The sequence below is a fragment of the Mirounga leonina genome, unplaced genomic scaffold, assembly GCF_011800145.1.
Source record: "Mirounga leonina isolate KUSES-001 unplaced genomic scaffold, KU_Mleo_1.0 Mir_165, whole genome shotgun sequence".
Lineage (NCBI taxonomy): Eukaryota > Metazoa > Chordata > Mammalia > Carnivora > Phocidae > Mirounga > Mirounga leonina.
Genome location: NW_023270415.1, coordinates 62,714,222 through 62,727,246, shown reverse-complemented (window position 1 = coordinate 62,727,246; position 13,025 = coordinate 62,714,222). Strand labels below are relative to the sequence as shown.

The window sequence follows — 13,025 nt, the reverse complement described above, 5'->3', positions numbered from 1 at the left end:
ATGCAGGGTTAAACTCCTTACTTCCCCAGCCTGCAAAGCAATTTCTTCCTATTTCTTCATTTTGCCTGGGATAGCCAGGCATCAGTTTCCTGAACCAACACCCTCGTGGTACATATTTAGCATTGGCAAAAGCTGCTCTAGCTCCCTGTCCAGGTCTGTGTGGGTTGGAGCTTTCCGAGAAAACCCATTGCAGGTTCTCGGGCTTTGGTGGGGAGTTCATTGAGACCATGGGTGGTGAAGGAGTTGGGCGAGGGCATTTCTGAACATACTCAGCCCTCAGATACACAGCCACCCTTCAACTTGTAGAACGGCTCTTGGGAGCCATTGAAATTCTGGGAGCAAAGGCCCTCCTGCCTCAGGTCTACTGATGAATGTAGCCATTTCCCCCAGAATTCTCAGGGCTCTCAGATCTTATTCTTTCTCTCAAGAGTGAAAGAAGATATTTTTAAAATGTAAAGAACTACTCCTCCTGAATGACTTTCTACTTTCATCTTAGATACGAATAAATTATTTGGTGTGGGACATCGGATGTCTTTCATTGGAATTTGTGCCAATGGGGCCATCTTGGCAAGTAGCTAAGACAGAAGGAGATTTCCTTCCTTTTTTCCATGACATTGTTTCCTTACTTTATCTTTTGTCCACCCCGCCCCCTTTTTTCTCCTCTTCCTCCTACTGTCCGGGGAGCTGCTGAAGTAAGCATTATTTTCCTTGTGAACCAATGAAGAAAGCCTAGAGAGGTTAAGTAGCTTGGCCAAGGTCTCCTATCTAGGAAGTCATAAAGCCACAATTCCAGCCTAGGCCTCTTGGGCTCCAAAGTACCAGGTGTAGCTACTGAGCAGCTTTAAGTGGAACTCATTATTCAAATATCAATTCATTGCAATTTGATAGACGATGTACTTGATATTGTGGGTTCTTCCAAAAGACCAGGAACGCACCCATGAGATTTTGTGCATTAGGCATCAGCTCTTCACTTTCCTTAGAAGTCAGAAGAGCATTTCAAATTACTTGTGCTCTGTGCTCCCCTGTGTAGTTCGACAGCAGCGGGGAAAGAAACACATTGCTGAATTCTCCAGGACCTTTGGTTTTTGTAATTTTGATTTATGTTCTGAAAACCTATTGAGTCAAATGCCCTTTCACACCACATGTCTCATTTATTTGGTACAGCTAGTTGCTGTTGAGAACGTTTACAGCCAAGGGCAGGTATTTGTGGCACGTTCCCAGCAGGAATGTGGTAGAGCAGCCGGGGAAGCCAGGAAGGAAAAAGACACACTGGCTCTGGGTGCAGGAGTATGGAGGGCTCATTTGTGGACTTGAAGAAAATTGACCATTTGGAGAATCTCCTCTGGAAGAGTCTGGCTCTGATTGTATTCTGTTTCCACTGCAGAGTTCAGAGGACGAGTCGCAGTGGGTGGAAGAACTCATAAAGATGCACACAGCTCGGGTGCGGGACATCGAACAGCTCACCAGTCTGGATTTCTTCCGAAAGACGAGCCGCAGCTATCCAGAAATTCTGACACTAAAGACATACCTGCATACGTACGAGAGTGAGATCTAACTATCTGATCATCTGCAGTGCAGTCTTATCAACTGGTGTATATTTTTATATTGTTTTTGTATTTATTAATTTGAAACCAGGACATTAAAAAAAGTTAGTATTTTAATCCTGTACCAAATCTGACATATTATGCCTGAATGACTCCACTGTTTTTCTCTAATGCTTGATTTAGGTAGTCTCGAGTTCTGAGTAGAGCTTGTAATAAATACTGCAGCTTGCATTTTTAGTGGAAGCTTCTAAATGGTGCTGCAAATTTGATATTTGCATTGAGGAAATATTAATTTTCCAATGCACAGTTGCCACATTTAGTCCTGTACTGTATCGAAATACTGATTTTGTAAAGTTGCATTCATTTACTGTTAATTATGACAGACATATTTAAGCCTTATAGACCAATCTTAAATATAATAAATCACACATTCAGTTTTTTTTCTGGTTTACTTGGCCTTCGTTTCACTTATAAATTAGAGTATTTGTTTCTGGTATATTCATGCATGAAAGGTATACATTTTTCTGTATTGAGCCCTCTTCCTTGCTGAATAGAATACATATAGTCAAAGGGATATCCATGATATTCAACCACAGTGGCCTGGATGAGATAGTTTAGGTACACATCTCTGAGAAATCAGGAGGGCAGAGGACAAGGGGAACCAGAAGATCTCCTGAATACTCTCTCTCACCAATCTCTTTTAAAAATATTTTGACTTTTGGAGGAATAGGTTCTATTGATAAGTTGGTTCAAAGCTCTAAATATTCAACTCAACTGAGACTTTCTTAAGCATGTATTTGGTATAAGGTCAACCTATGAACTATGGAGGATATAAAGAGAAATAAGACAGTGGGATGGGGTATAGCTATAAAAGTGTAATTAACCCATTCAGGTAGAAAATAATAAATGCCAAGTGAAAAGTGTTAGTAATAATACAATATGACAGGGGCCTGAAGGGGAGGTGGCGGTGACTGTAGATGGACACAGCTTTAAGTAATGAGACACAGAGTGAGGAAGTCATTCAGAGATTTTCAGTCCTGATTGTGTTTTGGAGAAAGGATGACATTAGTGTCCTCATATCTCTAAAATAGTTGCTAATCCACCTTTAAAAAAAAAAAAGAAAAGAGGACAGCATATTGCTTTGTTTTCATTATGTTAATTTTTACATAGTGCCCCTGTTATGGTCAGTGAAATGGGTGTTTAATTTCTATAAAGTTTCCTTTAAAAATAAATGTATTTAAGAAGGAAAACATTGTGTCAAATAAAAAACACATTACAACAGAAATAGGAGAGATTTTACTAGGATATGGGAAACATGACGAAGGTGGTAAGAGAAAAAAGTGATGACTGGACACCAGCTGTCAGAATTCCTGGGAGGAAGTGAACACGATGATACTAAAGATTGCTGTATTTACTGAGCACCCGGTATGTTCTAGGTACATCTCTGACCCTTCATATGCCTTGTCTCTAAACACTGAAAAATGAGTTCAGGGAAGATTTTATGGAAAGGAGAAAAATGAGGATAGCAATGGGGAAGAATACTCACATTGGGCTTTGTAGTTTGGGCTAGGGTGAAATTACTGTAGAAATGAATTGGAATATGACTCATTATTCACTTGATAGTCAATACGATGTATTGATCACTTGCTACATGCTGGTACCTATACTTGCTATTGGGGATAACACTGTAAAAGATAGACATGATTCCAGATGTTGTGGTTGTGATATGTGCTGTGAAGGAATTAAACTGGTGCAGAGGGACAAGGGGTAGAAAGAGAAGAGCCTTGCAGGTGACGTTACAGCCAAGACTTGGAAGATGAGGAGAGCAGGGGCCGAACTGAAAAGCGTGGCCAAGGACTGGAGGTGGGAAAGATCTAGGAATGTGTGAGGATCTGAAAGACAGGTACACCTGTCTTTCCCAGCGGTGAGGTGGATAGGGACCAGGCGAGCAGATCCTTAGAGGCCCACTGAGGCATTTGGATTCGGTTCTACGTGCAATGGAAAATAAAGAAGTGTCAAGCAGAGGTGTGACAGAATCTGATTTATGATTTCAGTATATTGACAGTGATATGCAACAATTACATGGTATGCTCTAAACATAATTCCACAGAAAATACACCTGATACCTATTAAGTGCTATAATGCTGTTTCCCAACAGGAACATTACAAGAGAAGGGTCAACTCTGTTTTTTGTTAATAGTGGCAATAGTTGCAATCTCCTTGCTTAGCTAGATTTCTATGTCACCTCAAAGTGAACTCTTCTCAAAATAAGGTTATATGCGAGGCTTTTGGGGTGAGCAGTTGCAAATTTAGTTGAGTCCTGCTGCTCTATTTTTATCCTTAGGTCAAATCTTTCTTTCTCATAAATAAACTTCATCCCCAGAGAGAACATCAACAACTCTGTATTTCAGGTGAGTGGCTTTGCTGACAAACACATGTCATTAATTGTGGGGTTATTTACAAAAGCCCCTGAATGGACAGGGGCTCTATTAAAATGAGGCCTGAAAGACTATTTTAAGTTGGGGATATTTGTTATTTTTTTATATTGAGACCTTAGTCCATTCATGCTTTCATTGAGCAAGTTGCCAACGGCTTGCTAGCATGGTGGTCCTGTGCTAGTAGATGGATTCCGAAACTGCCTCTCTAAAATGAGCTCATTGTAAATAGTGTAAACCAGGAAAACAGCCACATAGTTTCCCAAGAGCAAAAACATTCGGAATTGTTTTAGGAGAGTTGACTTTAAAAAAAAAAAAAATCTCTAAACAAAAGTAAGGTTTGGGGCCAAGTGGGTTTGTAGAACTGCCCAAGAGACACAACTCCCCAATCCAGTGCACATTATTCCTTGTGGCGGTTGGGAAGAGGGTGGCTACAGTGAGGTCCAGATGATTCCTCCTGTTTGGATTTCTCTCCCTTTAACTGTCTCTCACTATGTCTTCGCTGAGTCAGGACCGGGCTGCCTTGTGGGTGGGAAGTGGTAAAGGCAATGGGAATTCTCCCATGGCTTTGAGTAGAGGGACGGTATGGGACAGTGAGGAACCAGATTTAGATGTTTGAGTTTGTAGGCTGGGGTAAATAGAGCATTGCTGGAGGCCCCACCAAGGGTGGCAGGAGTTCCTGTTTGGGCTGCATTTCTAGGAAGCCCATGCCCTTGACTCCTCTTAGCAGGGATGTTCAGTTTGGGCTGGAATATAAAAATGGAAATGATGTCCCTGACCTATGAAATTTTGCACTCTGGCTATTGGGAGCAGGCAAAAGTCCAGCACTTTGTGACACTGGGCCCTGTTCCCTCTAATTCCTTCAGATGGCTCCTTCCCTGCCTTTAGGTATTTCCTCCCACAAAGCCTCAAGTGCTGACCAGTGTTCCATTGAGTGATTGAACGCTTGAGACCTTCAGCAGCATTCTGGAAAAGGAAGACCACCAGCATTTCAGGCTGGAGGCAAGGGGACAGGCCCTATCAGGCTATGGTTAAAAGCTGGAGATTTGCCAGGGTGCCTGGGTGGTACAGTTAGTTAAGCATCTGACTCTTGATTTCAGCTCAGGTCATGATCTCAGAGTTGAGAGGTCAAGCCCTGCGTGGGGTCTCTGTGCTGATTGAGGAGACTGCTTGAGATTTTCTCCTTCTCCCTCTGCCCTTTCCCCCACTTGCACTCTCTCTCTCAAATAAATAAATAAAGTCTTTTTTTTTTTTTTAAAGCTGGAGATTTGCAGTTACATGGTATTGGGCAACATAAACTCTAAGTTTTTTCATCTGTAAAATAGTGATAATAATACCTACTTCTCAGAGTTGGTGTAAGAATTATGGCAGGAAATCTCATTGAAACATAATTTGGTAAATTTTTCCCTTCCTTTTTTTCTCCATTCCCCACCAAGGAAGACATGCCCTTTTAAAGTATTTTCTTGGCTTTGGATCTTTTTGCAGAATAGTGGTGGGAAGCAGAAACAGTCTGAAATGAATGGATTTCCTGTCTTTTGTGAAACAGAAATCCACTGAAGAGGTGAAAAGCATTAGCCTTTAGAGTGCCGAGAGAGAGAGACAGAGACAGAGACAGACAGAGAGAAGAGTTGGGGGGACCTCTCCTTGGATTCAAAATTGGAGAGAAGTCTGTGGGTCTGAGCATGTGGTCACATTCCAGGATGTGCTATGTGACCCTTTCGGGGAATTGGGACCCTAGGCCCTGGGGGTCCTGGCCAGAGCTTGGAAACAGGAGATCAACAAACCTCAAGGGACCTAGACACATGCACAGTGAAGACATGCATGCCAATTGAACTCATATCATTTTTCATGTACTAGATTCTGGTATGACCCTTGGGGGGGATGATGGGAACCTCAAGAAAGACTGAATGAAAAAATGATGTAAGCCATGTAAGCTGGACACATAGGTTAGAAATGAAATTTATTTTAGGGAAATAAAGTTTTACTTCTTATGCAGTGAGATATATACCAGCTACATTTGGAAAATGCTTAACACCATGCTTGCTACATGCCAGGTGTTCAATAAATATTATTTGAATAAAATCGAGCTAGGAAAAAAGAAAGACATGGAAAGAGCAGCCTGAGAGGTAGGAAACAGTGGGTATTATGAAACCCAAGGATAAAGACACTTTCAAAATGGAGGAAGTGGTCAGTGACATCAAACGCCAGAGAGAAGTTAGACGGGAATTTGAAAGCATCCATTGAATTTTGCAATAAGGTGGTCATCTTTGACCTTCCTGGAAGCACAATGAAGTGGCCTGAAAAACAGCCAAATTGCACTGGGTTGAGGAGAGAATGGGAGAGAATACTGGAGGCAGTGAGTAGACACTACTCTTTGAAGAAATAAGAAATAGGATAAATAGACAATAATGCAGGCTGGGGGTAGAGTTGAGGGAGGATTTGATTCTATTTAGGATGGGAAAAAGCTCGTACAGGTTGTTGAGAAGATTTGATAATCCTGGAAAGGCACTAATGGGTAAAGCAGTTGCATTGCGAACACATTTGAAATTGAAAGCAATTGATAGAGTCAGTGGTAATAGATTTGCCTTCAAATTAAGGGACTAATAGAATTACCTCTTGGGGTAAGTGTTAGCATAGAACATATTATGTACATCACACTTTGCAAAATGGTAGCCTGAAGGTTGGATACAAAGCACAGATTGCTTTGTTGTGCCCATGGGATATTTTAAAAAATGAGTTAGATGCCAAATTTGAAAATCAACAAATTTCACATGAAAATCCAGCTTTTTGACTTCTCTTAAAACGTTAAAAGTTTTTTAGTTAGTCCCTGTAAGCTATTGTTTCTGTCAACAATCAGTGGAAGCCTATTTGGCTGCCCTTAGGGCAATCATTCTCTAGAACAGGGGTTGGCAAATAAATATTTTCCATAAAAGGTTTTGCCATTCAGTCTCTAATTACTCATTTCTGCCATTGTAGAGCCAAAGGAGCCATGGGCACTACATCAAGGAAAGACCTTTGCTTTGTTCCACTAAACTTGATTGTGGACACTGAAATTTCAATTTCATTTCATTTTCATGCACCAAGAAATATTGTTCTTTGGGTTTTTTCCCAACCATGAAAAATGTTCAGTGTTCTTAGTTTTTTGGCCAGATAGAAACAGGTGGCTGGCTGGATAGTTCCTAACTGCTGCTTTGGATCACCACCCATCCCATTGTTCTTTCCACTCTAGGTGAGTACAAGTTCCATTTTTAATTGTGTTTTGCATTTGTTTTTCTCCAGCTTGCCCTACTATATCAATTTACTCTGCTTGTCTTTAGGCATTTGACTTTGACCCCCATGTGGAGTGACAAGATGCCTTGGACTGAAGGATTGTCAGTACTAAAACCAGGAAAGTTTTGGGCAAACCATGAGGAGCTGGTTTACATTATTTTTACATTTCTATTAGTACTTTGCCTTTGGAAAGGCATTGCCATTTTAAATAGCTCATTTAATTATCTTCAATAATCTTTCATCTCTTTCCTTCCATAGGGCTTTTTGTTTGCCATCTCGGTAGTAACTTCTGCCAGTGTCATACTTTAATCTCTTTATCTCTCCCATCTCCAAAGTGGCAGATCTTGTCTCATTCATTATCTATTCAGAGCACTTCACACAGTGCCTCGCATGGGTCTCTTATCATCAAGTGATAGATGAGTGACTGATGAACCTTATTCTCTCTTCACCCTCTGAGATAGTTAATGTCATTATGGGTGAAAAACTGGGCTGAGATGAAGATCTAATGTTAATCTAGAGGCCCACAACTCACTCACAACTTCTGGCTTCCTGAAATGAGAACTGTGTTTCTTCTCTGTGTTGGTGACATCCACTCTGGGCCATGAAAACACCTCAGCCAGAAACCTGAAGTGTTTTTGTCCTGTTCCTCCTGTTTGCTGAAACCTGGTTTCCCACTTGGTCAAATGAGTCCAGCCACTTCGCTGTCCCCTTTTGCATAAACAGCTTGAATCAGCGAAATGAGGAAAGACCCTATGGCTTTGAAATCAGATGTGGGTTCAAGTCTGGGCTCTGCCATGTGCTGGTTCTCAGACATGTTTCTCACATTGTGGCCAGCTCATTTGTAACAAAGGGATGGTCGTAGGTACCTCTTTGGCTATTGTGAAAACTAGAGGTAATGAATATACAGCACCTAGTATTATGTCTGATTCAATGAATCAGCGGCAAGATAAGCCTGAGGTTAAATCATGAATTTGAAAACTAAGGTTCTCATTTTATGCTGCCACTAATTTTTGGAATTACGTGCCTTGTCTCAAATGTAAAATGAGAGCAAGTTGGATGATCTCTCTAGTCTAATTCAATGATTAGAATTTTGTAACTTTGAATTTCTTTTTCTTTTTTTTTTAAAGATTTTATTTATTTATTTGACAGAGAGATAGCAAGAGCAGGAACACAAGCAGGGGGAGTGGGAGAGCGAGAAGCAGGCTTCCTGCGGAGCAGGGAGCCCGATGTGGGACTCGATCCCAGGACCCTGGGATCATGACCTGAGCCGAAGGCAGACGCTTAACGACTGAGCCACCCAGGCGCCCTGTAACTTTGAATTTCTAAACTTTATATTTCCCCCTAATCTCTGGATCTTTGTCTACTCAATTTATTTATTTTTAATTTTTTTTTGTCAACTCAGTTTAAATGTAGAATTCTTTATATAACCTTTACCAATAGTTTGTTCCAAAGTCAAGGTTATTTATTCCCATCTTCGTGTTCCCATCCCAATCTATCAAAGTAAGAGATGACATTTATCTTGCCACTTTTTAGTGAGTTGTTTGCCACTGGTTCCTCCCTGGCTGGGGCTATTTGGATCATGATCTCCATTACTAGTGATGTACTATCAGTTGGCTAATTGAATTTAAATAAAAAAAAAAAATCTCCGTTATGCATCAGTGTATTCCTACTGTCCACTAAGAACTTGATAAATGTCCCAGGAATGGATGAATGCCTAAGAACAAGGAGTTTTAAATGATTTTCACAGGGAGAGAAGAACATCAAATTACCTTACTTAACCAAATATGTATAACATAAATTGCTTTTAGATTTTTGCTGCCCAGGGCCATTGCCAATGGCTGGACATTCAATACCCATCTTTCCTCACACTTCCCTCTTGACCTTTATTCCTTTTGTATTTTTTCTTTCCTAGTTGGCTGCGTGGAGAGACTTGACTCACCCAGCAGGATGGACTGAAATCTAGAGCCCAGTGACATCTTGTCTTTGTAGTCAAGTTTTTGTTTTCCTTTAACTTTGAGACAAAATAAATTCAAGGGATTTTTAGCAGTGAGCTGGGCACCATTGCTCTTATGTGTGATTTTAAATTATATAGGTCCTTTACACATCTTCCCTACCTGACTATGAGCAAGACATCTTGTCCCCCAGGGATTTTCTCTTAATAATCTCTAAAGTGAAAACTCTGGACCAGATTTTGTGATTTTTAATTTTCAAGCACGATCTCTAGCTTAGGTTGGCCTGGTTGAGAATATTGACTCGTCTACGTATTAGCCATGAGAACTTGCAACAGTCACTTAACTTCACCAAGCCTCACTTTCCTATCTGTAAAATGGGGTTAATAAAGCACCTATCTCAAGGGATCATTTTGAGAATTCTATTAGATAACTGAGATAAAGCTGACATGAAGCTTAGCAGTGTCTACTGCAAACACACACACACCCCAACTCAAACTGTTACATAAATCAGACTATTTGACTCTTGTTGATCTTCTTTGAAGCTATCAGAATATAGAGATTATAAAAAAGACTCAGTAAACTGTGAGGAAAATTTACAGTGCCTTTGGCTGCTGGGATCCACCCCTACTCCTTTGGGTAGCAGCACTCCAATCTCCTTCTAAGATACCACCTTCATTTATCCCTCTCTGAGTTCATGGAATTTGAGTGATATGGATCCACTCCAGTTGTATGGGCATGTTACTCACGTCTGACCAATTTTGATTTGTTTTTCCCTGGGCACAGTGTGTGATTCTGAATGGCATGTGACTTAATCAGGACCAATGAGACATAGTGGGACTTTGGCTGGAACATCCAGAAAGGAGACTCTCTTTCCCACTAGACTTGAACCTAGGAGGATGTAAAGCTGAACCGGGATATTCTTCTTTCTTCCTGGAGAAAAGACCACTCCAGATATGGTGTATTATAGTGGACACAGAGTGAGGTAAAGAGAAACAACCAGGGTCCCCTGCCTAAGGCAAGCATGTTAGGTACGCATTACCCACTAATCTTTTCAGTAACATGGGCCAACAAATGTCTTTTTTACTTCAGCTAGTTTGGGCTTGAATTGAACATATAACTGAAAGAGTTCAGACTCACACAGGAGTTGGTCATTTTGTCCTTCTCCAGATTAAGTTACATGAATCAATCCCAGACTCAGAAAACAGTCTTAGCAACACAGCACCCTTTCACCTCTGTCGTTAGCTGCTTCATCTCAGAGCTCTTCAACTTCTTTTTGCCGCACTCCCACCTCCATTAATTCATCTCATCTATGTCCTTCCTGGTCACAATCATACCTTCCTACTAGCTCCCTCCCAGTGCCTGGCTCCCTCATTAGTGCCTACTGGTCTTTGACTAACTCTAATCTGGCCACCCACGCCTTTCAAGTGCAGCAATGAACAAACACATAACCAATACTAATCTAGCAACTAGTCCCATTTATTCCTTTTGAGATTTCTCAGTTATAAGTATAAACTTTAGTGTCCAGATCCTGCGTGAGGCTGGTGAGAGACCTAGTTCATTTCTTTTTTGCAAACCCACAGACCAGCTCATTCAGCTGAGTTAGATGAGAGGCGTTCCAGAGGCTTCCACTGTGAAGTTTGTAGATTCCTCACCTGTAGAGGTTGGAGGAAGGGGAGGCAAAGGAGAATCAGAGTGTGGTGTGATCACGGTATAATTTTCCTCCCTCTGGGAGCAGTTCAAGTATATTCTACAAATGTCAGGGAACCAATGACTCATCAAATAGTTGAGTGTTGGTTTTGGAAAAGGGAGAGGAAGTCACTGCTTTGGAGCTCAGTGATGGATTTGCACTAAGGTGAGATCTCATCACACCAGTGGGACTGAAATATTGGCAGTAATACCTTGCTCTTTTCTGAACCTGGGAGAGGTGCCATGTCCCCCAGATCCAGGAATGGGGTGACGTACTTGCAGTCAGAAAATACTGAGTGTAAGCATTCCAAAGGTAACACCTCCTGTGCCTCCAAGGACCAAGTTGCTGTCTGTGAAGTGAAGCTCCAATTCCCTTAAGACAAAAAAGGGACCAGCCTCACCTTCTGTCCCCCCACACTGGCAAAGAGGAAGGTGGGGAGAGCATCTGTCACTTGGTTCATCTGGGCAAATGTGAGCTGCAGATGAAAAGCAGCTATAAGAGAGAATCTTGCTAGACATTTCCACCCTTGGCCCATATCTGTTCCACTTGCTGAGTTTGGGAAGTGAGAAAGCACAATTATTGACTCAGAAGCATGAGAGAGGGACACAAGCCTAAGAAAGGGAAAAACAACAATAGATTGGGCTATTCAGCAAAGCCCACAGTTCCTTATGTAACACTTGCTTCATGTGAACTCAGGCTACCTGCATGTTACAAGTCACATGTGTGGCTGATGTAACTGATGTGTTGAAGTGGAGATAACTCATGGGGGGTGAAGTCACCTTCTGTGACCAAAGACCAGAACTTCCTGACCACTTCTGCATCCTTCAATAAGTCTACACCTCTCCTGTTCAGTCTTTTCTTTTTTAAAATGATGAGGTGTGTGTAGATGCTTGCGTATGTTTGGTAGTAGTGATGGGGGTTAAGAACGAAGTCCCATGGTCCTAGAGCCTGTTCCATCTCTTCTTAATAAATCCTGGTGGTAGGAGTAGGGAAAGGGAGGGAGATAAGAGCCTGGCCCCCGTTGTTGGCCGCCTGTGGTGGACACTCCCTTTAGAATGTGGCTTAAAAGTGGTAATTGAGTCCTCAGCTTTTGGCCTTCATTGCAACTCTGGGATGTCAGGAAAAGGGCTACTTGGTAGAGCAGAGCTTCAGTGGCAGTCCTCAGACTTGCTCTAGTCCACTTCCTACTTTCTTGATCACCTGTCGTTGTCCCATATTGATATGGCAAAATCCTAACCTTACCTTCTGCTTTTCCAGGTCTAGAGAGAAAGCCACTTTCTCTAGGAGAAAGCCACATGACAGGGACATAGTGGAGTCACAACATTCATGATCATTCTTCATATGAGCCCTCCATCTGGCCCATCAGCTCTCTTAACGACCTTCTACAGTGACCACCGTCACTCTGCCCCAACATTTGACCATGTTTCAAGCCCCTTTGCTCTGAACTTTTGATTTCTTCTCTTACTTTCAGTGGCAGGTGAAACCATCAAATTGGAATTTCTTTAAACTCAGATTAGCAAGTCTGTAACTGCTCAATAGCAGAACCCATCTTTACTTCTAATTACGTGATTGGGCTGTCCCTCCTCTTAAGGTCAAACCCTCACCTTGTGCTTCAGATTCTGCATTCTTCTGTCTTTACAGAGACCTTACACTATCAATGAGTCCCCACAATGAGATCTTTTCATAAATAGTTAAACATGCTTAACTCTCTTCAACCTGCAAAAAAAAATTAAATTAAATTAAAATTCCTTTTATATTATACGTCTTCTCTTACAGCTTCTTCTTACTATTTTTCTTCCAATAGTCTAATCCTTTCCAATTTTCAGAGCCAAATTTCTCAAAAAAAAAAATATCTGTCTATACTTGGCGCCTCCATTTCCTCTGTACCCTGCACCTTGCTTCTGCCCTCTCACTTCTCCAATGTAGCTCACTAAGTCCACTAATGATCTTCATGCTACTTAATTCAATGGTCGATTTTTAGTTCACATTTTCTTGACCTCTCAGCAGTGTTTGATACCACGGCCTGTCTCCTTTGCCATCACTCTGAATTGCCACACCTTCTTGGATTGCCTCTTCCATCTTTGGCTGAGTCTTCTTTCTCTTTGTAGCATGTTGCTTTTTTTTTTTTTTTAATTTT

The 13,025-nt window shown here is 41.4% G+C and overlaps 1 protein-coding gene across 12 annotated transcripts in view; it reads left to right on the top strand.

The window, feature by feature from the left end:
* Positions 1 to 1,984, top strand: part of TAF2 (TATA-box binding protein associated factor 2) — a 234,666-nt gene extending 232,682 nt beyond the window's left edge. For all 12 annotated transcript variants that reach the window (XM_035011822.1, XM_035011821.1, XM_035011820.1 and 9 more), the window contains one exon: positions 1,385 to 1,984. In XM_035011822.1, the coding sequence (XP_034867713.1) occupies positions 1,385 to 1,555 (171 nt within the window). In that variant the 3' untranslated portion in view covers positions 1,556 to 1,984. The remainder of the gene's footprint in view (positions 1 to 1,384) is intronic.
* Positions 1,985 to 13,025: the final 11,041 nt, after the last annotated feature.